The sequence below is a fragment of the Phascolarctos cinereus genome, unplaced genomic scaffold (assembly GCF_003287225.1).
Source record: "Phascolarctos cinereus isolate Bilbo 61053 unplaced genomic scaffold, phaCin_HiC Scaffold_9;HRSCAF=440, whole genome shotgun sequence".
In the NCBI taxonomy this organism is placed as follows: domain Eukaryota; kingdom Metazoa; phylum Chordata; class Mammalia; order Diprotodontia; family Phascolarctidae; genus Phascolarctos; species Phascolarctos cinereus.
The window spans coordinates 219,586,986-219,614,712 of NW_027556402.1; the positions used below are offsets into that span (position 1 = coordinate 219,586,986).

Consider the following 27,727-nt stretch of genomic DNA (forward strand, 5'->3'; position numbering starts at 1 on the left):
GAGAATTTTCAATAAAGCTCTAAACTGTATTTTAAATTCTTCCAAGCCTCATTGAACAAGGAGAGAGAAGGAAAAATATCAGGTTTCTGGAATGATGTGTCCACATTAGCATATCCTTGTACTATCTGGGCTATCTGTCCATTTTAAAATCTATTTGACCCAAGGAACAAAGCGATTTGATTTGCTATCTCAAAAGATCATGAAATGAAATTTATGTATCTAAACTGAAGCAACTGGAATGGGTGGCACTAAAAAAACTGGAACTCAAAGTACCAAATGCCTTTCTGACACGGCCAAACCACTTTGACAAACCCTCTGAGAGGCATAGCCATTATCTCCAAAGGTAGCAGATAGATATATCTTTAAACAAAATTGGCCTGTGCATATTCACTTACATGCTCATGGTTAGAGACACAAAGGCTCAACCAAAGGAGATAAGATATGTTAAGTTCTTTAAAAACCTTAAAGCATTATAGAGATATTAGTAGTTATTTTATTATCTTCTCCATACAATACAGACTAGGTCAACTACTTAAGCTCAAAATGTCTCCCCCTCAAGCTTTTTCTTCTCTGCAGATTGGAGGCTAGGGTGTTAGTCTTCTTGAAGCATTCTTTCAAATACATGGGCCTGTACATACCCTCAGTCTCTCTCATTTACTTCAAAAAAAAAAGCTTCATTTCCCAACCATCTAACCCATACTTCCAAGTGGACATAGGTTTAAAAAAAAGCCTATTTATTTGCTTATCAGCATGGAGGGAGACCTAGAAAACAAAGTGATCAGGGACAAAATCAATTACTATTTTTCATCTTTGACAAAGTAATTAAGACTGTAGTGACTTGTTAATTCAGTCAGAATGGTTGCTGCAGTGATGGATGCAGATTTCCAGTCACCCCTGTTTCAGTGTTGGAAGGCGGTTATCACTCTAAACAGGCTGCAATAGACCAGGCAATCTCTCTAAGAAGACGTGTTTTCTTTTTTAAAGCCTACACAAATTCATTCTGTCTCTGTCTCCCATTCTTCCCCCACACTCTCCCCTCCCCCCTTTTACACAAGCACACATTCTCTGGCATGATGATAGCCCTAAATCAATGACATACACAGTAGCCTACACACCACCTGCACCAGACCCATAGGAGCACTGTGCCCTAAGTCTCTCTCTCTGTCTCTCTCTGCCTGCCTGTCTCTCTCTGTCTCTCCCACCACCCTCTTTCACCTCCACTCCATAAGTCCTGCTTCACTTCACTGACACATCAACCACACATGAAAAGGGCCAGCCAAATCCAATGCCATCCCCTCTGCCTTCCCCAGGTCTGAATCTCCTCTCCACCTTCGGCTCTGTCCTGTTCAGGTCCCCACAAAGCCAGAGAGACAGCCAGGGTTGACAGCCTCCCTTTCACATCTTTGGTGTGGGTTGGCTCTTTCTGTCTCTTCTTTCCTGCCTGATTGATGGGGCTCCAGGGAAACAGTGACTGGGGTGATAGGAACTGGGCAGGCGGAGGGGGGAGGGAGGGGAATTTTGCTCCCAGGGTAGCTTAACCTGCGGACTTCCTCCTCTGCTGTGCGTTCCTTTCCCAACTCCTTAGGAGCCTGATGTGCGGAATATACGCGGGAAACTCAAGGACCCGTGACTAGAAGAGGGACCGGACAAGGGGGAGACCACGTCAGACCCCTTGACCTAATGGGCGGCTCTGGCGTCACCACAGTGTTTGACTAGCCTCGGAGTTGGGAAAGGAGGAGGGTGATTGGGTTGCTATTTTTACTTCTCTATGAGGTACATTAGCTGGGACTGGTGCTGGACGTGACACAGGGCTCCCACTCAGCAATTCCACCCAAATGTCCATCAAGTTAAAAAAAAAAATCCTGACCGGGGATTAAAAAAAAACCAAACAAACAACAAACACGTGTAACTCTTCCGTTCCCGGAACTTTAGGGGCTACGTGGGCCAATAGAGCCCAGACTCTAGCTTCCCCTGTGCAGTCAGAACCCGGTTGTCTTAAACAGTGTGGCAGGCGATGGGGACAGGGAGGTAGTCTAGGGATGGGAAAGAGAACGCCTAGACTACCTTGCTGTTTGGAAGTAAGGTTAAGCTGAGACTCACTCCTCAGACGGCTTCTGGGTTGGGGGCTCTTCGATGCTTTAAGTGTTGGAGTGGGGGTAGTGGGACAACAACCCAAAGGCCTATTGTGTATGTGAAGCAGAGCAGGCTATGGGAAACACTTTTGACTCTGAAGTCCTAGGACCTTGGTTGTCATCAATTCCACCCAATTCCCCAACGAATAAAATTTTTTAAAAATTCCGACTACGGTTTTTGTTTTTTTGCTCCCGAAGCTTTAGGGATAAAGAGGTCGAAAAGAGTCCAGACTCAAACCCGTGAGGGACCTCGCCGTGTGACCGAGAGCAAATCACTTCACTTCTCTGAAGGCTCAGGTTCTTTATTTGCACGATGAGGAGGGTGGACCAGATGATGTTCAAAGTCTTTCCAGCTCTAAGTTCAGTGGGTCTTCAGGTTCCCGTCTCCCCCCCATTTAATTTTCGTTTCTTCTTTAATGACCTTCTTACTGTTTGGAACCCAAATCTGAAGAACTGGGGCAGTTCGGTTTCTCTTCGTTTTGAGCTTATCACACGTCCTAGAAAGAAAAAAAATAACAGAATCCTTCTGCTATCCTCTAGGTGCTTAACCTTAGGGACCCCAAGCAAAGAAAGCCAAGTTAAACCAACAGCCCTTTAGACATTTGTAACTTTTCTCTTTTGAATACCTGATACTTGATAAATGGACGGGATTTTGGGGGTAGTCTAGCACATAGCAGGCGCCAATTAAATGCTTGTGGGTGGCAACAATAGAGGGCGATTTAGAACACGACAATCTAGAAGGGGAGGGGGGCTAAGGCCAGTCTAAGGAAGCATGGCCATTTCAGTCTGCAAATGCCTCTGTCCCCGCACCCCGCAACGTGGTCAGATGAGCTGTCTTCCTTCGCTGAGGTGTCATTCCAGTCGGGGGCCTGCACGAAGAAACATAATCGTGATTCTTTTCTCCCCCATCGCTCACTCTCTGCTCCCTAGCTTACTCTGGCTCCCGGCGCCTCTGAAGCGGAAAGGGCTCGTGGACCCAACTACTATTGTCTCCCTCCAGGAGTTCTTTACTAGCTCTGCAATGTAAAACATTGGACTGACAAAGGCAATCAACCTTCTCTACATGCTCCCTTCTTTCGAAGGTGGAAGAGGGAGGGGAGGCTGCGGGTAGAGGCTTGCTGCGGAAAACCTCCGCTGTTATCTGTCCAGCATGCAGCTCAGTGTGTACTTGTGTGAAGCGGAGAGGTGGGAGGGAGACAGAAATGGGAGGGGGATGGAGGTGGTAGCCGCAGTCTCTACGGCTTCTGCAGGAAGACTTCGACTGCCTGCCCTTCCCCCAGTTTCCATTGGCGCAAACAGAACACCCAATACAATGTGGGTTAGTGGCGGTCTCCGCATTGTTCTTCCACTGCATGGGGGGGGGGGGGACGGGACCCTTGGTAGTGTAGTTACTGAGGTGACACAAAAGCTGTGGATCCCCAAATAAGGAGTTAGCTCAATGGGGGTTGGGTAGGGGGAGTAAGCGGGAACTACCTGTGATGTTGGATGAGGGCAAACCACAACCGTTCTTTCACTGTCTTTTCTCTCTTCAGAACCCTCCTCTTCCCTCCGGCCCACACCCCTACCCGTATCCCTATCCCTGGGGAGAGAGGTTGGCAAGGTTGGAAGGTCGGGTACTAAAGGCAATAGTACCTTAATTTATGTTTTCTCTTGTCTCCCAATGGCACTTGCCCGGGAAAGATTTTTGTTTGTATGAGGTGTCTAATTCGTGTTCTGACCCCCGTCCCCCCCCCCCCGCCCCATCTTGCAGCAACACAGCGCTTACAAACGATGACTTTCTCTGCTTCACAGAAAGAGGTTGGCTTTTTTTTTTTATCATTGAAGGGAGCAAAGAAGGAGGGAAGTGGTGCATTTCCCTCCCCTCCACTTAAAAATAGAACTAAAAGTCACCCTAGACTTGAAAATAACTCTTCTTTCCCTCCTAAAAGCTTTCCCTCTTCCTTGGGGTTAAAGGAACGATAGGCTTCTTTCCCAATAAGGGGCGGGGGGGGGGGGGAAGGTCAACATCATTCCTCTCAGAGTCCTCGCTTGTGTTAACGAAAGTTAAATATAAATGACATAAACATAAATGGGATCCACGAAAATCTTATTTAGAAACTAGAGTGTGAATGAATCTGTAAGCCATAGATCTCATACATAGCTAGGTGGTCCTCTATGTATTATAAGCACCCTCAAACAGAAGTTAGCACTGGGTGCTGCTTCTCAAGAAAGATGGTATCATTTTAGAATTTGACTCCCAATCTAGAGAGCTGAGGAGACACCAGTCAGGCCTCGATGAGGAAGAGAAAGGGTCATAGGCAACAACAATGACTTAACCAACGAAAAAATAATTGGCCCAACCGCTTCTTGCTGGAGCGATGCTTCCCTTCACTTTAGGTGCAGTGGGACGTGGTCCTCACATGTTTCCTTTAATTAGAAGGAAGCAAACTTCTGTCTTCTCCTCCGGCTGGGCTCGCTTTAGTAATCAGACCCCTATGAGTCACGCTGAACACGCAAACCTCCTCCCGCCTGAGTGACAAGGGGCCGGCGCACTCTCGGCTGTTGTTGTCTCTTTAAAATCGGAATCCAAGGGGTAATGATTTATCAAACTCTTATTATCAAGAAAATGTCAAACGAAGGGCACCTTGCTATGCACTGACGCAAACCCAATCTTTCCCAGGGAGATATAGAAAGCTTTGCTCTGGAGGGAACAAAATCCTTTCCATAGATAGCCTGTTCTGCAGGATCTTGTCTTCTACCAATTCAATCTGTTGCTTATCTAAGACAATGGTAAGTGTTTGTTTCTATTCCTTTTGGAGATCAAGAGGGCTGAGGAGAGAGGGAGATTCGCTTTAAAAATCAATGTTTAAAAAATGACACTGTTTGGTGTATTTTCGGGAGGTGAGTTGGGGGAGGAGAGTCTCGGTGCCTCAGGTATTTATATTTGTAAGTTTCCCTGTCGGTCTGTTCAAGGTTGGAGGTCTCTTTGAACAGATTAGCCTAGGAGCGCTGTCCGTGGTGCTGAACAGTTAGATTCCTGAATACAAGGCGGAGTAGCTCACGGATATAGCAGCAACTGTGAAGGGATCCTATACAGAACTGCAGGTATTTGAGATTGATACAAAATGAAACCTTTAGATTCGTGCTTTTGTAAGATTGGAAGGGGCCTGTTCGCATATAGATTTATTTGTCGGTGCTAAGGTTTAATATGCCATGAAAAGGAAGCAAAAAAAGGGGATTTGGGTAGGGGGTTGTTTTCATTCGGGGTAGAGAGGGGAGACAGTTGGGAAAATAAACAAGAATTAGCAGCTTGCTTGGAAGTCATCATATCAGATTAACTCTGGAAGGAGATTTGAGTGTTGGAAACAGTCGTTCTCGAAAAACTTTACAAATTCCTTTAGACCTTTTACAGATTTCGAGGAATACCAATATAAGTATGTAGTAACCAATGCTCACATTTTATCCCCGCTTTTTTCTTTTTTTTCATATTCTCTTTGTTTGATCGTGGGGCTCACTCCTTCCTCCCTATTTGACGGTTAATTAGGTGGCTTTTTGAGAGCTCGAAACGGAGCAAAGGGTTCGGCGGTACGGGGAGGGGGGCATTTTGGCGGGTGCCAAAGCACTGGCTATGTAGTCTGCTGCCTGAGCCGCAGCAGCTTGTCCATACCCGAAAAAAAAAAGACAGTGTGCATTGTTGAATGACAAAGGAAATGGGGCGGAAAATTAAAGAATCTTTCTACACTGGTGATGGGGGAAGCAGGCACCCTACAGTCGTGTTGTGAAACCAAAAGAGGCCGAGAGCACACAGCTGTAGAGATATTTGCTCCCGCCTCTCACTCCTCTTACGCTCCCCCCCCCCCAATCATCATTTTGGCTTGGTCTCTCTCCGTTCACTCTTGAACTGGGAAGACATATTATTAGCCTATTCGTGAGATGTAGTCATTGACGAGATGGGCTAATTGAAAAATATTGGCTTGTCTATATAGGCATATATATGAAATTCCCACTCCCAATTACCTTGCTAGACATTTTGGAGGCGGTGATAAAATTATTGGAATATTCTTTTATCTGTGTACAGATATACATATCAAAAGTATTGTGATTTTCTTTTTACTCGAAAGTGACATTGTATTCTTAGGATTACTCGGGTCCAAAGGATATGAACAAGCCGCCTGCAAATAGCTTGGAGGCTTCGGGAAACCCAGAAGGCTCCTCAGTGACAAGGACCAGTCCCGAGCCCGACCCTTCCCCTGCTGCCCCTTCCCAGCCGCCTAGGATTGCCAAGTCGGCTTCCAACGGTATTCAAACTTTCCTTTCGGAAGAAGCCAAAAGCTACGAGTCAGAGCGGACCAAAGTTGGGATCTGCAGCGCTAGGGCTCCACTAGATGCTGCCTCCCGCCAGGATTCTATCGAGTCCCATGCCCTGCAGACCATTTCCCCTACTGCGGGCCCGGGCCCAGGCAATGCTCAGCACTGCAGGATTCCCGCCCTTCGAGGTGCCAGCGTTGGAGGGGATGAGAGTGGGAGCCCGGGCAAGGGATCGCTGGAGAAGAACAGTGCTCAGGCTGCAGGTTGGATAAACATGAGCCAGAGCACTGTGGTGCTGGGCACAGACGGCATCACTTCGGTTCTGCCAGGCAGTGTTACGACTACTTCTACCCCTGCGGTAAGTTTGGTTTCTGCTTCTCCCTCCCCGAACGCCCTCAAGCCAGCAAGACATTTTCAGGCTTCACTGCCCTCAGTCCCTCACTGCCCTGCTTCTGTTAATTGGGCAGAGAGCCAGGAGAATAAGTGCTTGCCAAATATCAAGCTGAAACCAGAGTAGGAAGAGTCTTACCCTGTGGTGAATGGGTGGGTGCAGCTAGAAGCAGTTTGGAGCTTTAAATGCTCCTGGGTCTCCAGGTCAGTGAAAGGGAGCAGGGGATGAGGGCATGGGATGGATCTGTTGAGGTATTGCTAGGATATGGACTGTTATGCAAAGCATACCCCCAGCTCAGGTGGCGGTGGTGGTGGGATGCAACAGAGCTGACTCCAAAATATGAGATGGAGCCTCTTTGGTCAGGACAGAGCCACTTCCTTTAACAGGTATAGCCCCTCCCATTTATGATTAATTTTGTTCCCTTACTACCATTGTCTGGAACCTACTGGAGAAAAAGAAGGAACTCATGCCTATGGGAATTATTTATGACAATTAAATGAATTGGAAATTCCAGACTGGGGAAGTGGTAGCATTCTCTCCCCCTTTCCCCACAAGAATCTTACCCCCATCAAGGGTAGGTAAATGCTGAGGAGCACTTGAAATAATTTTGGGAAGCATAGTCAACCAACCCTGTGCCTCTTCTTTATGGTAGACAAATACCTCTTTTCTCATTTAGTTCCTTTCTCTTTCTTCCTTCCTGTTCCTTCCCATTATTTTCCCTCGACCTCCTTTCCTGCCTGTGCCCTAAACATGCAAATGGTTCTCAGTGCCATTGGCCACTGGCCAAATTGGCTGAGGGACCCTTTTGGACTTAGGAGTTGGGCAACTGAGAGTTGCTAAGATTGTCTGCTTGAGTCAGGTGATCCTATCTGCAGGATTTGAGGTGAAAACTCTTAAACATTCTTTCTTCCCTGAATTCCCGGTCCTTCATTAAAGAATCCCTTCTTTCTTCCTCTCCCCCGTGCTCCTTTTGCCTCCTCCCCTCTTCCCCCCATGTCTGCCTCAGATAACTGAATACATATAGCTGGGCTCTACCTCTCCGGCAGGAGCAGGGATTGTGCTGAGGAGAGGATAAAGGCACAGGCCACATTCCCTCCACTCTCTTTAAAAACAAATAAACAAATTCCCATGGGGCAAAGATGTTTGATGATTCTCTCTGGACTTGCCCCCTGCAGAATCAAGGGCAGTGAGTCTGTCTGTCAAAACGCAAACGACAGAAAGACTACCTCATTTACTTGTCTTTCTACCTCTACACTGATGAACAGGGCAGAGCTTCAGTTGCATTCTGTCCCTTTCTCTGTGTCTCCCCACCCTCAGACCTCTGAAGGGGAGAGAGGAATACCCCAACCAAATGTAGTCCTTATTCTTGCCTGATTTAAGACCTATACCCCCACCCCTGACTGCCCAGTCTTTTCCAACCCTTGCCTTCTCCTCTTCTCATTTATTCCATTCGAATTTCTTCCCCCAGTATTTTCCTTCATAAATCAGTCCATTTTCCGAGGGTCGCGATAACCGGGTCCGTCTTCGAACCCACTCAATAAAAAGGACATAGAACACAGAGTTCTGGGATATGCTGAAGTTCTGAAGGGGAAAGAGGAAGGATCTGAAGTGGCCACGGCCCCTAAAATCTCGGTCTAGTGACCTGCCCCCCCCCCTTTACACTTTAGTTTGCCTGACAGGCTTCTGAGAGGCCCGTCTTCCCATTCCTGGAAGCCATGCTGTATCTTAGTTGCCAGCAAGGGTGAGGTACTCGGGCGAAAAGATTCTTTCAGATATCCATTTGCGAAGAATCAGATTCAAGGAAAACTCCAAAATTTTGGACGCTAATTAGGAATGTACTTCCCTGCCTTTCTCCATTGTTCTGAAAATACTTTCTAGGTCGTTTCCCCATCTCTAAAATCTCGCCCTTTCCAGCTCCCCCCCCCCAATTCATTCCTTGCCTCCAACCCATTCCTTCCCTCTAACCGAAGTAGAAAATACTTCTGAATTAAGCTTATCCCCTCCCTCCACCCACCTGGGAGCTGTGCATTTAACGTCCCTAGGCTACATAACAAAAAGAGGTTCAGTGGGAGAGAGCTTCTCCCCAGTTTTGCTTTAGCGCAGGTGCCTAAGGAAAGTGCTTGATCGGGGTTTATTTATTTTTATTTATTTATTTTTTGGGGGGGGGGAGTATAGAAGAGGGAGGAATGGGCTTGGAGGGTGAGGGGTGAAAAGGGCAGTATGAGGGTCTTGCTTGTTGAATGGACACTGGGGTTGTTATGGGACCGACCAATGTGCTTTTCCACCCCTAGGAGGACGATGAAGGGGATGAGAATAAAGCCCGAGGGAACTGGTCTAGCAAACTGGACTTCATCCTGTCCATGGTTGGGTACGCAGTGGGGCTGGGCAATGTCTGGAGGTTTCCGTACCTGGCCTTTCAGAATGGGGGAGGTAGGATTTTCTGCTCTATTTCCTCCGGGAGGGGCTACCGGGCGCTTTATAGTGGGGCGTGGGAGGGACTTCGACTCCGCCTGGAAAGATGTTCTGGGCTGCTCCCACGGACCTTGAGGACGCCTGTTTCTTGCTAGTTCCTTAACGGGGAAACCTAAGAAAACTGACCAGCTGGATCCATTTAGATTCCGGATCCAAATAGGACCCATCACTTAAAACCCTGAGCATGAGAAAATAAACTGGGAGGTTTGGGGCTGGGGGTGTGAGTCTATTTGCTTCAATAATTACCATCCTGGCCACGAGACAACCGTGGCCATTATCACATTGCCCTCCTACACACACACACACACACACACACACGCTCACTCTGATGAAGCAGTTGAGTCTTATTAGCCTTTCACTATACATTTACTGAATCAGGAATCATGTATGCTGAGGCTGTTCTAGGCGCCTAGAATCTTAAAGCAGGTTGAGATTCTTAAATAATCCTATCCCACCAGGAGAACACACTTAAACCAAAATTTTACAACCCAGAGATTCCCACTCCCGAAGACAAGTTATTAACAGTAGACTTGATTATTGTTTTACTGATCTGAATGGGTACCATGCTGTCTAGTGTGAGTACTGTACTAATCTGATATAAATACTTGTGAAAAATAATTTGGGTGATGAGGTGAGAGTAGTCTCTCAAAACACTTAGCGACCGCACAGACAAACATATATATATATATATATATATATATATATAATATATATATATATATATATATATATATGTATGTATGTATGTATGTATGTATGTATGTATTGGCAGGGCATATTTTTCAATGAGCTAAATAGAACCCTGGGCGATTTTCGTTGTTTTCACCTTTACTGCGAGTCGAAGGGACTCTTTTGGAAGGGGAAGCCTTTTTTAAATGAGGTAGGCACCCTCCAACAGGCGACAACCAGTCTCTGGAACTTTCTTGGCCCCCGAGTTCTCCCCTCACACGCTCGGTTAAACGGTTCTTAATTCTTGCCACGCCTGCTGGAAAACTTGGCAACTTTTGAGGTCACCCAAGGCGCTTCTGACTCTAGTAAAGTCTTTTGTGGTTTGCTTTGGGGCTGCGATTCTATCTAATCTCTCATGTCCTCAGGCCAATCCAAGTCACTTGGCTTGGCTGCCCTACAGGGGTAGTTCTAAAGCAGAGATCCTTCTCTAAAGCCCCCAGTACAGCTCATCCCCTCCATCACCCAGCGGAAATGCTCAGTGTTGAATAGGAAAAAGGCAACTCTCAAATCCACCTGCATTTAGTAATTTTCCTCACCAAAGAGATCTCCGAGTCCGGACAAAGTTGCTATTTGATTGGCCGGTGTCCCCACCTGGAAAAGCTACGCACCTGGACAGAATTCTCACGGCACAAAAAGTTCGCTAGAGGTCGTTGAGTGGTGCAGTGACTCAAGAAGAGCTGGGTTCAGAACTTACCACTGACACATACTAGCTGCGTGACCTTCGCTGAGTCACTTAACCCTTTATTTCCCTAAGCACTTCTTCTAAGACTGAATCATAAAGGTGTGATCTTCATCTCCGAGGGAAATTCTACAGTGGGAATTCCTCACGCAAGTGAAATCTGAAGTCAAGATGGAAAAAACAAACATATTAAAAACATCCCAAAGAATTCAGGGACACAACTTTTGCCATGTAGTCAATATCTATAAGAGCATGTAGGGATGTCAGTAATTAAGGTTCTTTTTTCCCCTCAAGGATAGTTTACCAGTAATGCTATGGATCAGGAATTCTTAAACTGGGGACTATAGATATGGATGGCGAAAAAAAAAATTGTGTCTTCCCCCCCCCCACTACTCTCCAACTGAAGTTCAACATTTCCTTGAATTATTTTAAAACATTATTCTGAGAAAGGATCATTACCAAACTGCCAAAGGAGCCCATGACACCCAAAAGGTGAAGGGCCCCTGCTATAGCTGTCCTTTGCCGTGATTATTTATCTCTGTATTCAGTTTGCTTGATTTTGCTACAATGGAAAGCTGGCCACAATTTCGTTCCTGTTTCTGAAATCAAGTACCTAGTAGATTTGCTTAAATCCACCTTCGTTACTGACTCGCCCTTGGGGGCTGGCCTGGCAGTTTTCCCGCGCGCACCCGGCCTGAGCCAATCATTTGCCTTCTTTCCTTGGCAGGGACGGGGGCGGAGAAGCCCCTGGAATAAAGCGTTCTCAGCGTTTTTCCGCACTGCGGCTTAGGAAAGCCTTGTTCTGAGCTCGCCTTTGGTTGGAGTTTGGGTTCGCTGGGGGAGGGATGCGGGCCCTGGATTGTTTCTAGAAAGGCTATAGGGAAAGGATAGAGCCCAGGGTGGGGGAGGGGTGTCTGTGTGTGCCCCACACAGCGCTCACTGCAGGGCTTGCTCACTGCAGGGCTTGCTAAGTCTGCCTAGCCTGGACTGCACCTACTGAGTCCTTGAGACTTTCCTGCTCGGCCTGCTCCTCTTCTCCACTCATCCCCTGCCACAACTGGGCAATCTGATCTGTGACTCGGCTACCCACCCAGGTGCCGAGGATCTAGGAGTCTTCCTTACCAGAGAACAATCTTCCTTCTACCCCCTCCCAATCTCAGTGCCTTCTGGATGACAGCCCATAGCCTGTTAGTGGATTAGCTTTTAGTAAGCTCTTAATATGTGCCCTACACATTACCAAACAGTAGAATTACAGAGAGAATTAAAAAACACAGTTTGAAAGCCAGGGAAGCTAGCAGCTTTGACTTGGTTTTCATTTTCAAGAAAAACTGAGATTTCTTAAGTTTTAGAATGGGAAGTGAATTTAGAGATTACTCTCAAACCTCACCTAAAGCCAAGATATGCTGGCTAAAGATACCAGTCTGCCTTGGGTATTTCCTTGGACTCCAGGCCCTCACCCCAGCTCTTGCCCTGTCACCTAATCACACCACCCTCACCAGTGGCCTTGGGGTCAAAACCCAACCAAGCAATTGATACATCCTCCCACGTGTAATGAAACCCTCTTCACTACACCTGTGGCTAATTAGTCATGGCACATCCCTGCAGAAATGTTTAAGATGCCCAGATGATTCAAGGTGATCAAGGGCTAATTTTAGCAGTCATGTACTCAGCCTTGTAGATAGAAGGCTAAACAGGAGTAACAGAATGAATGTTAAAGCAAAACCCCAAACCAACAGAGAGCATGAAATAGTGGAATGACCACTGATTTCAAGCCAGTATATGTGGGTTCAAATCTTTCCTGTGATATTATTTTAGTGACATCTAACAAGTAATTTAAACTCCCAAGACTTTATTCATTAACTATAAAGTGAGGAGGTAGGCATAGTCATGCTCTGAGGGCCCTTCTGGTTCTGAATCTATTATCCTAAGATTTTTAAAACTTCATTAAAAAAAAACTGAACTGACATCTAGTGAATCAGTAAAAGAGGTGAGGTAGAGTATTAAAATATTATGTAAGGGACATCTGAACCCAAAGATCTGCTATCATGCTGAATCTCTGATCCAAACATCTGAGTGCTACTCCAAGGGTTAAGGTGTAATGGTGCAGGATAGGCAGGTGCTGTTCTTCCTGCCCTAATTTTGAAACACATTCTTACTTTCTCTTCTCTTGTCCTTCTCTAATATAATAAGGTGCTTTTCTCATCCCCTATCTGATGATGCTAGCCCTGGCCGGTCTGCCCATCTTTTTTCTGGAAGTATCACTGGGGCAGTTTGCTAGCCAGGGTCCTGTGTCCGTTTGGAAAGCGATACCTGCTTTACAAGGTGAGCTACTTTGTCCCCTCCCCCATTTACCTCTTGCTTTGTTTCCTTTTCCTCCCCCCAGAACCCCTCAGTTTCCCTCCCAGTTTCTTCTTTAGGAATGGTAACTGTTAATTCTAGCTCCTGAATCTGGCACCATGAACCAGTGACCTTGATATACCAAGAGGTGAGGAAGGGTAGTCAGTCTCCAGTCACCAACTCCAATGCAAAGAGTCCTGCCCATGGACACAAGCCAGTTCCGAGCTTGCTCCACTGCATCCCCAGCTCCTCCTGGCTCTTAATCTCCAGGAAGGCTGCCTCACTCCCAAATCTCAGTTTCCCTTAATCCCCATCATGGGGAAGGTGATTCGATCTTGAATCCATACCCTAGAGATTCTAGCTAGCCTAGTAGTTTGATTTTTTTTTTGTTCCACTATTAACATTCTGGCTGCAAAAAAAGATTACTTGTTTTATGCCCCTTCTTCTTCTTCTTCTTCTTCTTCTTCTTCTTCTTCTTCTTCTTCTTCTTCTTCTTCTTCTTCTTCTTCTTCTTCTTCTTCTTCTTCTTCTTCTTCTTCTTCTTCTTCTTCTTCTTCCTCTTCCTCCAAAATGATTCCTGGGGCAATATCTGGATGCCACGGGATGGGATGGGGTAGGATGGGATTTTATTTGTGATTACTAACCTGTAATGTTTGCCCCCTTAGGATGTGGCATCGCTATGCTGATCATCTCAGTCCTAATAGCCATATACTATAATGTGATTATATGCTACACACTTTTCTACCTGTTTGCCTCCTTTGTGTCTGTGCTACCCTGGGCCTCTTGCAACAACCCATGGAATACACCAGACTGCAAAGACAAAACCAAACTTTTATTAGGTAAGTTGGGATCAGCCCATATTTGATTTCCCCCTCATTTTAAAGATCTTTATGTGGAAACCCTTTTCTGATGTGAAGTAGTTGGGCCTGGTAGAAAGTTGTCCATGTTTAAAGTTTGAGGTTAAAAAATGAAGGAACAGAGTTGTCTTTAAAGTGTGGGGTTAGAAACTAATGATGTGGGGACTTTGTCTTGATTCATTTCCTACCTCTGATTTACTACTTGAAAGATCTCGGGTGAGTCACTTGACATCAAGTCATTGGACCTCAGTTTCCTCATTTGAAAAATTTAGTCCAGCACTCTTATTTTACAGGTTAAGAAATTGAGGCTCAGAGAAATTAAGTGACTTGCCTGATATTACATAGATATTACATAACAGATCCTAGATTTGAACCTCTGACTCTAAGTCCTGTATTCTTTCTACCATACCTGGCTGCCTTTGGAGGGAAGAGATGGGTGTGGGTGTACTTGTGATGTCTTCTAACAGATATGATGCTTTCTAACATGTTTTCTTAACATAATGCTTGGCTCTGCTACTGAATAACTTTGTGATGTCAGATAAGTCAGGCAGCTGATATGAGTTGTTTTTATGAGGTTAGTATGAGATAGTGGGTAGAAAAGTGCTTTGTAAACTGTTGTGTATTCATGATGGGAATATGATGATTACCATGAATATTTATTAGTATTAATAACAGTTTTCTTTGAAATTTCTTTAATTTTAATGAAAATTCCCTGATATATCCTTGTTAAATATTCAATCAAATTAAATTCAGTCAAATTTAATTAAATATCTCATCAACCATAGACTACTTCTTCTGTTGCTGATAGGGTCTGTAATTGTATGATGACAAAGTCACAAGAGCCACTTAGAATTGCTTTTTCCCCCTACATTGGTGTTAAGGTATTATTTATACCTCTGAGTGATTTGGAAGGGAAAGATAAATCTTCTCTCCCCCCCTCAAGTTATGGAGGTACATAGCTAAACACAGTTTGATATCAGTATGGTTTAGCCAAAAGAACAGTGGATATACAGGCTTCAGGCTCTTCTCTGCCACGTATTAGCTGGATACCTTGGGCAAGTCACTTAACCTTTTTTAAACCTCAGTTTTTTCATCTGCAAAAGAGACAGCATCACTTGCAAAACCTACTTACAATTGTTTGGAGAAAAGTGCTACATAAATGTCAGTAATTATTACTATTTCTCAAGAGAGCTTTTAATTTGAAAGCTTAAAATAGAAAGGTCAAACTGAAGACATCATTGTCTAATAAAATGCTTACAACTATAGACTTAGAAGGCACCTTAGAGGTCATCTAGGCCAACTAATTCATTTTCTATATATATGAAAGGAAACTGAGGCTCAAGGGGATTAAGTAGTCTGTCCAGGTCATGTGAATAGTCATCAGAGGTGTGACTTAAATCTGGATCCACAGCTAGTATTTTTTCTACTATAAAATGCCACTTTCTTATTTTGGGGTTCTTCCCTCAAGCTACTATGAGGTCTTGGCACTTCTAGGGATTGTGTGTTCAGTCTTTTGTGCAGTCACAGAATTGGAAAATCTGCTTGCCATAACTACTGGCCAGAAAACACCCTGATCTATAGTTATTCTTCCACTCCCACCTAGCCGTCTGCCCTTGGCATGGGAGTCTGAATGTTTGTTCTCGATATTCTTTGGCTGCAGGAATCAAACCAAATAATGGGCTCAGGCCATTTTAGATTTAAAGGAAATATCAGTTAGCCTGGAATCTTGCCATTCAGTCCTGTGAGGCTGTTTCACAAGCAAGGTTATACCTCGGAGGCCAAAGGACTTCCAAGGAAATGCCATTTTGGAGCAGGGAGTTTTATCCCTGATTCAGCAGTCTGAGGATGATTTCCTCCTAGACACTGCAGAACTTGGACCTTGTTCTGGTGTTGTGATCACTGTGAATGTAAAGGTCAAATCCAGAACCCCAGTATTTTTAGTATTAAAAGGCCCCAGAACATTTTCTCTTAAGAAGAATGCGGTTCTCACTCTAGTTTAGTTTGGAGGTGGAAATGGTTCCATCTCTCCTTCTCCCTCCACACCTTGGTAGCTATTGGCTACCAAGAAGCAGTTGTCTCCAGGAGCATATGTGGTCCCCTAAGTGAAATAAAGTTATTCTGGGTTGAAGCCTTATTTAATGTTTTTGATCATGGGATCAAAACAAAATCTGGGCACCCTGATAAGTGTGAACTAAGTGTGAACTCTCTGACCATGGTAGGAAAGGTGATTTGAGTGACGTCCGAGTGTTTGAAAAAGATGCATCCTGTGTTTTACTGTTCATTGGATGTATAAAGTCTTTATTATAAGTGGCTTGAAATGCTATATGCCATTGAGAGTGGGATTTTCTGGCGTTAAAACTGTGCCATCTAACTCTAACAAATCGTATTTTAAAAATGTATACCATTTTGTACCCTCCCATGGGTATGGCATCTTAGCCTGCTGCCTGCTTTGCTACTTCCCCCTCACCAAGTATCAGCTCTGGTCAGGAGAGTAAAAGACAAAAGAAATAAAGGACTGATCCCTGCCCTTAAGGAGTTTATAGTCTAGGTGGAAAGACAAGCAGAACACACCTAACATACAAACGGAGAATAGTTCAGCTATATATGTATATACGTATGTGTGTATATATACGTACATATGTGTATAATTACATACATATACATATATACATACATATACATATACATAGATATAAAATATATATGTTCATAGTTGAAGAGGTGTGTTTAAATACTGTCTCTGCTACTTATACCTGTGTGACCTTGGGTAAATCGTTTAACTTTGTAGGGCTTTAGTTTTCTGTCCTGTAAAATGAAGGGATTGGATTTATGGCCTTAAAGGTCAGTTTCAGCTCTAAATCTATGATTGTATGCATCAACACTATGGTTTTCTTATAGACGAGCACTGTCCTTATCCTGTTGGGAATAGGAATATTGAGGTGATTTAAAACATGAACCCTTCCTTAACGGATTCAATAATTTAGCATCTATGGCAAGTACATTGTGTTATTCAGAATATGAATTATGGGAAAAGGGGTAAAAATCGTTCATCCTGATTATGTCCCTACAGACTATAAACTTCTCAGGGCAGAAATTTATGTAGTGTAGTGTTTAGTGTTTGATTTGAAAGTAGGGGATTTGGGTCCAAATCTTAGTTCTATTTCTTACTACTTGTGTTAGTATAGGGAAATTACTTTAAATTCTCTTGGCCTCAGTTTCTCATCTGTGAAATGAGTGGATGGGACCAGATGTTTTCTGGGACCCCTTCCAGCTCTAGATCTGATTATATGAGTTATCTTTTTCCAACTTTATATATATATATATATGTATATATATATATATACACACACACACATACAAATATATACATATATATATACACACACATGTGTACACACATATATGTATGCATTATGTATGTATGTATGTGTGTGTGTATATGTATGTTTCTCTAGACCCCTACCAGAGTGCTTTGTACGTCTTTGAAAAACCGAGTTCAGTTATTTGTGTAACTATTCTGGAGTGGTCTAGATAATCTTTGGTGATCTAATGTCCAGGACCTAGTTAAGCTACTCACTGCTCTAAAATCTTCAGTGGTTCCATATTGTCTCTTGAGTAAAGATTAACCTCCATAGCTTGCTAGTCAAAGTTCTTCAAATTCACAATCTCACACTATCTTTTTATCCCCTATAAGCTTTATTCCCTATAATTATCCTCCATGTATTAGATATTTCAGGCAAACTGGTCTGCTTTCTGTCTCTTGAACAGTGTGTGTATGTGTGTGTGTGTGTGTGTGTGTGTTGGTGCCTCTGTTTATTTTTGATACCTATAATGCTTTCCTTTCTTTGCCTGTTGAATACCTACCTAGCCTTTACAGTTCAATTCAAATGACATTTCCTCCAGGAAGCCTTCCCTGATGCCTTTCCCCCTAGACCTAGCACTTAGTTTTGCCCCTCTGTAATGCACTCATCATATACTATTATGTAGTTTTTCTCTGTCTTATGGCTCCCTGAGATCTTGCGACTGGGTGGCTTCCAAATTCTGCATCTCTCTAGGAGTGTTCAACACATAATAGAACTGTAATCAATATTTGTTGAATTAAGAATAAAGAATAATTTCCCTGTAATATGAGTCTTGTTGACCTTTTGGAAGAATGGGAGCTATATACCTTACCCCCAGAACATTAACAGAAACACGACCTAATTTAAACACATAAATATATCTTAATTTTAATTAAAATTTTAATTAAATGCTTCATTCCCTTCCAAGTCTTAAGAAGGAACGTGCTTTCATTTATTAAAAATTGCCCCAGCAAACAGAATTCCATCCTCACAATTAACGTGACCATTGTTTCTCCTCTTTGTTCAGGGTTGGTGAACTGCAGAAAACAAGGCTGAAAAGTTATCTCTGTAGGGAGATGGCTAGGTTTAGGGGGCTGGAAAGCACACTTTTGCCCCCTGATGGTAGAAAGGGAATGCTGCAGAAAGGAGAGAAGGTCTGGTACTGCAGAGTGGTGCACTGCAGCAGAATCACTGACCTTGCCTTCCACCCACCACTCTCTGAGAGATATAATCCAGTGAGTGCCTTGTCATCGCATGGTTTTACAATGCCCCCCCCCCTTTTTCCTCTGCTTCAGCATAGGTTCAGAAGGAATTCACTGTTTGCTTATTTCTCCTACTACCACGTTAGGTAACCAATCTCACGAAATTCTGTGGAATTAGACAAGACTGTCCTGCTGATCACAGAGATGCCTGATTATTGGGCTTTAGTCATTTGCGTATAAGCCTGGGTGTTGGTGAACAAACGTTTTCTGGGTAAATGTTTAATGGTTATTATATCAGCCCACCTGGGCTTCTTTGTCATTCTGTTAAGCAGCACCCTGGTGATGATGGTGGCTGGTAATTACTACATGGCTATAGAAGGAAATCGGGATTCATGGCTTGAAAAGTAGAACTAGGAGGAGATATGAAGCCAGGAAGAGGAGGCATTGAGCCATGCCAGGAAACAGTTGTTGAATACAAGCTTTCTTTTTGTTTTATGCTGAAAATGGCAGGTTTAGGAGACTGTGCTAGGGTGGGAATAAAAGCACTGGATCAAGAGGCAGTAGACTTGATTGCCAGACCTGGCTGTGCTGCTAATTCTATGTGTAATCTTACAGATCATAGATTTACAGCTGGAAAAGATTATCCATTCTGAACACTGGGTTTGGAGTCAGGAAGACCTTCATTTGAATCTTTCCTATGATCGCTGGCAAGTTGCTGAGCCTTTGTTTCTTTTGTTGTAAAGTTGGGATATTAACAGCCCCTATGATAACTGCTAACCAGGAAAGCCCTCTCTGTAGGTACTCTTACGCTTCCAACTAGCTAGCTGCCAACAGTTGTAGTGAGGGATTAAAGGAGATTGTGTATATATAAAGCACTTTGAAAATCTTAAATCTTATAAATGGAAATAAACAAGTCATACCCTTCTCCCATTTTAGAGATGAGAAAATGAGGCCCAGGGAGGTAAAGGTTTTGTTTGAGGTTACAAAGGTAGATAAGCAACAGAGCTGAGTTCATATCCTTGTCTTCTGCCTCTAAGATCGACCTTCTTTCTACTATATTACTACCTCCCTAGACTGTTGCAAACACCTATTAACATATCTTTCCAACTTCCATTCTCTTTCCCCTTCAGACTGTAATTCATACCTCTGCTGGATTAATCTTCCTAGTACATGGATCTGGTCATATTACTCTTTTTTTTTCTTTCTTCTTCTGTGACTCCCTGTTTTAGCTTGAATAAAGTTTAGACTCCTCAGCTTGGCATTCAAAGTATTTCACAACCTGGCACCAACTCTACTTCTATAGGCTCAACTCAAAGTCCTTCTCTGCAGCCACCATATTCTAGCCAAACTGGAACTATTCTCTATCCACAAAACACGTTCTGTACCTTCCTGTCTTCATGTTTTTGCTCACTCCATTTCCTATACCTAGATCCCTCTCTTTCCTTCTTCCTATTGAATTCCTGGCTATCTTTTAAAGTATATGCCACATGCTAAATGAAGTCTTCTCTATTTTTCCTCATCAGGGGTATGCTGGAACCAGCTTAAAGCAGCTGGTGAGAGCAGATTATTAAATTTAGAGTATGAGCATTTATCTGCAGAAATCTGCAAACCTACAAATTCAGGGCTTAATTTTATTATTTTGTTGCCTAGAATTAAGAAAGTAATGGAGGTAATGTTAGTAATTCTGATTAAACCTAAAAATGTGTCATGAGTACATTCCCCTCCCCCCGCCCCCCAGAGTCTATTTTCAAACATTTACCAGCACATCCCTGCTCATAGATAGTGATCACTGCCTTTGGGCCTGATGCATACTTTGTTTCGTACTTCTCTAATGTATGTCTCATATATTGTATATTGTAATTTTTGGTATAGGTTTCCATGCCTTATGTAATTTTTATATTTTTCTTAGCATCTGGCCCAGTGCTCTGTATGAAGAAGGTGCGTAACAAATGTTTGTTAAGTTGTTTTTCTCGTTGGGTTGAAATCCAATGCTCTGAATCTTTTGGTTACTTTCAAGAGGTTTAATTTTTCTAATTCTAGAGGACGTCACTCAGCATTTCCCTGAAATCACTCTATTTTGGAACTATATTTGATCTTCATTTTTAGAATTCCTGAAGCTATGCAGATGCTTCTTTCCTTTAAACATTTAATTTTTGCGTCCCTCATGCCTGATATAATTCTTGGCACATGGGCAGGTGTTTCATAAATGTCTGTCGATTGATTGATTTTCCCTCTTCATCTCCCAAACAGATTCCTGTTTTGTTGGTGATCATCCAAAAATACAAATTAAGAACTCAACTTTCTGTATGACTGCCTATCCAAACCTGACAATGGTTAACTTCACCAGCCAAGCCAACAAGACATTCGTCAGTGGAAGTGAAGAGTATTTCAAGTAAGAAGGAAGTTTCTAGAGGACTCTCAATTTCCTTCCCCAAAGAAAACATGTGAAATCAATTGATGAACATATAGCAGTCCCAAACGGGAGTTAGCCAGGGTCCCTAGTCTGCTCACCAGAGGCCAGGGTCAATTTGTCATGCTTCCCATATCTTCCTTATTGAAGTGGAAAATGCTGGTTTTTCTCTCTGGCACGCTGCCTGGAGGCTTCTTTACTTTGCTAAAGTGCCCTGTAGAACTAGAAAAGGAGAGTCAGGTTGAATAATAATGCTTAGTGAGTAAAGTGATGTATGTAGCCCTCCAAATCCCCTCATACATAGAAAGCTAGTTCAGGGTCAGCACCCACTCAAAGTCTTAGCTCATAAACCCCTAGTGATGTATTTACTTTTGCTAAGACAACCATGGAAGACACATTAATTCAAAACAAAAGACAAATCCTACAGTATAGTGAATTGGATATCAAAAGAACGTTCTGTCTATTTTCCCTGGGGTACACTTTCTCACAGCCAGTGTAAGATATTTATTTGCGCAGAAACCATGGAACGTTAATGCAGAGGGCTATACATGCAGAGAGCACATGTGAAGGGACCTCACACATTTGTAGCTGAGTTTAGGGCACACTGTGGCTAGGGTAATTCACACCTCTGACCCTACCAAACAAGCTTGTTCACTGGTGACATCATCATGCTGCTCTCTGCTGAGTACTGTGTTCTACGTGCTGGGTGTCTGCTGGTCACTCGTTGCAGTGCCTCCTAAATTGCTCTCTGCTGCCATCTTCTGGGTTGCAGCAGCTAGTACACTTTTCCTTCGCTACACAGATCTTAAGGTCTTTTATACCGCACTGTGACAAGCCACCGATAGTCTAAAGTCATGGGGTAATGTAGACTAGCCTCAAAATCAATACTAAACCAACAGAGGCCCTCAAGCCAGGACTGTCTGTTTTTTAGGCCACTCCTTTCACGAGGTTACTGTATCTAGTGCTACCTAGATTTGGGGTTGGAATATTCCTTTTAACTCCTCTCAAATCCCAGATTGACAGTCTGGATCTCTTCAAACCATTTTGGAGACTTGATTAAAAAAAACAAACAAGAATTACTAATGTGGCTCATGTGGTGAAGTTGTGGTGTGAGGGGGAATAATGATTCTGGTTGAAATGCAAATAAACTTGAGGTCAAGAGTGAAAGGATTGGTAAGGCCTGAGACAATTGTCAGTGGTTCTGGTAAAGGTGCAGCAACCTTTTTCCTCCCAACCCCCCAAATGGAGGCAGGATGCATTTAAATTTAATCAGCATCATTAACGTTTTCTCCATCACTTTCTTAAGTTGAGACAATCAATAAAACAAGAAATGAAGCCCTGATTTGTAGTTTTGCAGCTTTTCAAGGCATAAGGTTCTAGCAAGCCAGTTCTAGCACACTTCCCGCTATAGACCACCTCTTTGCATACTTCATTTTTTGTTCTTATCTTTATTATACAAATCTGCCAAAAATAGCATACCTTACTGGTCTCCCAAGAGCTACAACCACTGATAATACCACCATTATTAATCAATGGTGATGATAATAATATTACTAGAGGGATATTTTGATGAACTCAACCAGAGCTTTTGATTAATTAGAATTTTGTCTCAGAAAAAAATGACAATAAGGTTCATTTCAAAAGATACTTAGATATTGATCTGGGTATATTCTGGGGTCCACACATTTCACCTCCCTACAACTATATACACCTATGTTACCAGACAACAAGAATTGAGAGTGACTGATTTGCTGTCCTCTGCCATTAAATAAAAATTAAATTATATTCTCTAGACTATACTTATGAAGGCATATGGTTTTGAATAGGCACATACATAGAAATGCTTACTTAGCTCTGGAAGGGGGTAGGGAAGAAGAGATTAACTCAGCAAACACCTGTTAAGTACCTACTTTGTTCAAAGTATTGTAGATACAAAATCGATTAAAAAAAATTCTTGTCTTCAAGGAACTTCCCTTCTACAGTTAATTTTGATTTGACTGTTAAGATATCCTGAATGTCTCAGCATAGGTAAAACCAAACCCAAGGAAGTGTGTCTGCTTTGTGCAGCAAAGGCTCAAATCACTGAATCCTGGCTGCTTATCCATCGATCTAATCTGAAGTTCTCTGCTCTAGAATGCTCAGGGACTCAGTCTCTGCCTTTAAGTGTGGTCAATGTAGTCCCGTTGAAAATCCTGTCTGCTGGTTGACTGCAGTCTAACTTACTGTCACTGTCTTTTTGACTCTCAGGTATTTTGTGTTGAAGATTTCTGCAGGGATTGAATATCCTGGAGAGATTAGGTGGCCACTAGTCGTATGTCTCTTCCTGGCTTGGGTGATTGTATATGCATCCCTTGCTAAAGGCATCAAGACATCAGGCAAAGTAAGAGTTTCTCCTTACTTGCAAAAGCAAAACTTCCAACCCACTTTCCAGGTGGTAAGACATTAAACTGTAGTTGTCACCAGGGGCAGTGCCCTGGGATGTGATTGGTCACCTGGAGGTCATCAGAGGGCAACATGGATCCTATTTTCACCAGAAATAAGGCCAAGTGAAGAAGGTAGAGTGGCCCTCTCACCCCTTCCAACTCCACTTTGGTTACACCTTTCCCTACAGTCCTGAACTGTGGTCTCTTGATCTCAGTTTGCTGTTAACACCAAGTGTTAATTGACAGCTTTGATGTTAGCTGGTCAGATACAATACCTTCCAGAGGTGATCGTATTTTACAGGGGAAACCAAAATTCCTTTAAGAGCCAAGGACATATAAATAGAATGGTGGATTTTGAATGTCAGGGTGCATATTTTTGAGTGGGGATCCTTGGCTTCCTGCTTCTAAATTCTTGCTCCTAATCTAAGAAAGCCTGCTAAGGCAGATACTCTTAAAGTTTTTGTGTCATGGTCCCCTTGGGCAGTCTTGTGAAGTCTATGGACTTCTCATACTAACATTTATTGCCTACAATCATAACTAAGGGAACTGCTAAATTTCAGCTAGAACTTATTGTAAATAAAGATTTACTTATTTTTCCCACCCAAGTTCACAGATCCCCTGAAATCTATCCGTGAACCTCTTGGGAGACCTTGGGTCCCAGGTTAAGAGTCTCTGCCTTTAAGTGTGGCTATATTAAAATAAGCAAACAAACAACCCTTTATTAGGAAAAATCAGGCAAAATTGTGAGGTCTTTCTTTGCCACCTTCTCTCTCTCCTGGTATCCCAGGGAACTCCAGCCTACTTTTGACTCCCCATTGCCCTGGGCCCACTTTACTGGTGTCCTGTTTCTTCCTGTTGAAAAGACTTGATGAGCCTTCCAAGGTGTTAGTGAGCTCTTCTCCTTTGCCCCAGGTTTTTAGAGCTATAGGGAACCTCAGAGATCCTACAATTCATTTCTTTCATTTTATAGATAAACAGAGGCCCAGAGGGGGGAAGTGACATACTGGGTCACCTAGCTAGTTCCTGGAACAGCTGGGCCTAGACTCAAAATCTCCTGATCCCCTGCCTAATTTGCTCTTATAGTGCCCCTAAGTGGCAATTTTAGGATATGAGATGATTTGAACCCTCAGCCTTCAACTGGGGCAGTTCCCACAGAGAACAGAAAATTCGTTAGAGATTCTGGGCTCCTTCTTTAGATCTAAGTTTAGAGTAAACACTATCCATGTTTCTATAACCTCTTTAGGGCTCATTGGACCCTGGTTTTTAGCCAAATGACTTTCCAGCAGAAGCATATGAGGTCTTTGCTCAGTGGTAATTAATCCAGAAAAAGAGAACCAGGAAAGAACAGCTGTGAGAATGGTCTTGCAAGTTACAGAGGAAAGGCTGGTTGACTTAGGAAAGGTGTAAATGGAAGGAGAGGAGCTTCTAGGTCATGACTATTTGACTGAGAAGAGGAGTGTAATTAGTGTGTCCTGAATGATCCATAAATTGAAGGACATTGATTTATCTAGAAAGTGCTAGCCTTGGTAATGGAAAAGGAGAAATTTGATCAGCAGAAAATGGGTATTTGCCAATCTCATTTGACTGTAAGTCAAAAGAATGCTAGACTTGGAGTCAGGGAAAACTAGATTCTTCTTGCTCTGTCACTAACCCTTTGACCTTGGCCCAATCCCATACTCTTTTTGCTCTTGAGTTTCCTCATATGTAAAATACAGGAGTTGGACTCGTTGATATTAAAGCATCTTCTGTCTCTGACATCCTATGAGTTTATCTAAGAGGGTGCTGTGCTCACTTCTTCCCACCACCCTGGAATATGGTCAGGGCTCTTGAGTCTTATGTAGTTTTTGAAATTAGCTCTTTAGCGGTGATAGTTAATGGAACTGTGTAGATAGGTGTTTTTTTTTTTTTTCTCAGAGCAGTTAACTTGTGGCTCTGCCTGTCTGGGAAGGATTTCCAAACAGGGATCAAGGATCAATTACTTTAATGGGAAATATTTAAAGGAAGTGACAAATCACCATCCATTATCTTGGCCAAGGTTGCAAAGGCCTTAATCGTGATGCAGTGCCTGGGAACAGAGGTGAACGACCCACTTAACTTTGCTGGAAAATTTGGTGATGGAAATTACATGAACAATGTCACTGCAAAGTGATAGAGACACATGAGTTCTTTTTTCTTTACTTGAGGATGAGGTTGCTTTCTCCTGGAAGTCTTTAAGGAGATTGAGAATGCTTAGTCACTATTCTTTGTAGAAGAGCTCAACAATAAAAAAAAAACACTAACTTGGATTAAAAAAACCCACCCAACAATTTTATTGATGCCCTTTGATCTTAAAATGGTTATTTTCCAACATGTCCTCTAACGTTCAACCCTTTCTTATCACAAAGAAAAATGCAGGCCAATGGAAAGAGGATTGAATTTAGAATCCAAGACCTTCTTTGGAATCTTGATTCTACCATTTATTACCTGTTTGTCCATGACCTTCAGTAAATCACATACCCCCTCTGGGCCTCAGTTTTCTTGTCTGTAAAATGAGTAAGTTGGACTAGATGATCTTTAAGATTCTTTCTAGCTCCAAATCAATAATCTTAGAACCAATTGACAAAGCAGACACCTTGCAATATGTAGCAACTGTAGCCCACCACTCTTCTCCTGAAAGGAGAAGAAAGACTTTCCATGCCAGATTGACACAGTTCTTAGATTTTTGCTTTCCAGCTCTTTAATCATTTTTTGGTGCATCATTAACCCCTCTCTTCCACATATTCCTTTTAAGTTGTCCAGTCCTGCATCAGACACAATACAATGGTGAAAGACTGATTGGAGATAGATATAGTGGAAGTTCATCTTATCCTTTCCAACTGATCTACTCCTGTTTATCCTTCCCAATAGCGTGTTTGCTTTGGAATAAATAAATAAAGCTCCCTGTTACTGCGTTGCTGACTCATGGTCCATTTTCTGAATGTTCTTTTTTTTTCCTGCAGTGCTTGTATATTTGTATTCTTCCCCAGCTTATATTTATTAAGAAATCAGAATGAGACTGGCAAACTATTGGCAGACTCTTCATTTCCAAAGCGTTATCATCTTTTCAATCAGGTTGACAAAGAAAGATTCCTGTTTCTTCTCTTTGTACTATAAGAAAAAAGACCCCTAGTTCTCAGTAGTAAAGAGTCCCAGATCTCTTAGAGAGGGACATGACTAACCACTACCTTTTCTAAAAGCCAATACAGACACCAAATGCATACTCATTCTTTTCTTGACTTTTGGGCATCTATTTTCTGAACCCCAAACCTGCTGCTATTTAGCGTTGCAGTGAGTGTAAGTGAGAATGCAGAGTGCCTTTGGGCAGCTAGACGAGGGGTCCTCGTTCTGTAGGTGCCATGGGGTGAGGGTCTTCTCTCCCCTGGTAGGCATTGCTCCCTCTGCTTATATCACTGGAGGTAGATACTCTGTTAGCGTGGTGACATTATCCATGCCTCTTTCACATCCAAATCATCAGCATTACTGTTTGACTGTGGATTGAGTGTCTTTTCACCTTTACTGGACGTGCACAACAAAAATGAGTGTCCTCTCCTGTTTAAATATTCCTGATTGCCAGTTATCGGAACATGTGCAAGGGTTCTTTCCTCTAGACCAGAGATTCTTCCATTTTTGGTGTCATAGATCTATTTGGTAGTTTTTTGAAGGCTGTGGACTCCTTCTCATAGGAATGTTTTTAAATCCACAAAATAAAATACATAAGATGACAAAGAAAACCAAAGGTTAGCCAACATTTATATGTGTTTTTATTGCCATCCTAGTTCACTGACTCCCTTGAACTCTTTCCATGGACACTTTTGGGTTTGGCAGGCCTCAAATTAAGAGCCCCTGCTCTAGAACTTTTGAGCAGTCTAGGTCTCCCTCTTCTCCCCAAAGTCAGCTCTAGCAGGACCTGGGAGTGGTAGACCTGCTATTTTGACAGCTTGTCTACCGGTGCTTACAGTAAATTGTTCTTGGCATGTGCTATCATGTGCATCAACGTCTCGACCCATTCCATTCAAAGTAAGACTGTTTGTTGGTCTTTGTAGGTGGTGTACTTTACTGCTACATTCCCTTATGTTGTGCTTGTGATCCTGCTCATCCGAGGAGTTACCCTGCCAGGAGCCGGAGCGGGGATTTGGTACTTCATTACACCTAAGTGGGAGAAACTTACCGATGCTACAGTAAGCTCATTATTTCACTTATAATGCTCTAGTGAAAGGTGATGTGGGACAGTGAATAGTGTACAAGGCTTGGATTCAGGAAAAGCTGAGTTTACAACCTGGTGCTGCCTCTGCCATTTACTAGATAAGTGGTCCTGAGGCACCTCGAGGTGCCTCAAGAAAATCCACTGGATTAATCTATTAGGTTATTATAATGGAAGGGTTGCTGTCAGCATTAGTGGAGGGTATAATTTAGTAGAGTAAATAATAAGCTAGATGGTACAAGTGTGTA

General features: G+C 43.0%; 1 protein-coding gene across 1 annotated transcript in view; it reads left to right on the plus strand.

Annotated features, from left to right (window-relative positions):
* Positions 1-6,270: 6,270 nt before the first annotated feature.
* SLC6A5 (solute carrier family 6 member 5) overlaps positions 6,271-27,727 on the plus strand; it is a 68,482-nt gene continuing 47,025 nt past the window's right edge. The window contains exons 1-7 of the mRNA XM_078148283.1: positions 6,271-6,774; positions 9,102-9,240; positions 12,881-13,012; positions 13,693-13,866; positions 20,678-20,819; positions 23,085-23,217; positions 27,322-27,456. Coding sequence (XP_078004409.1) covers positions 6,271-6,774; positions 9,102-9,240; positions 12,881-13,012; positions 13,693-13,866; positions 20,678-20,819; positions 23,085-23,217; positions 27,322-27,456 — 1,359 coding nt within the window. The remainder of the gene's footprint in view (positions 6,775-9,101; positions 9,241-12,880; positions 13,013-13,692; positions 13,867-20,677; positions 20,820-23,084; positions 23,218-27,321; positions 27,457-27,727) is intronic.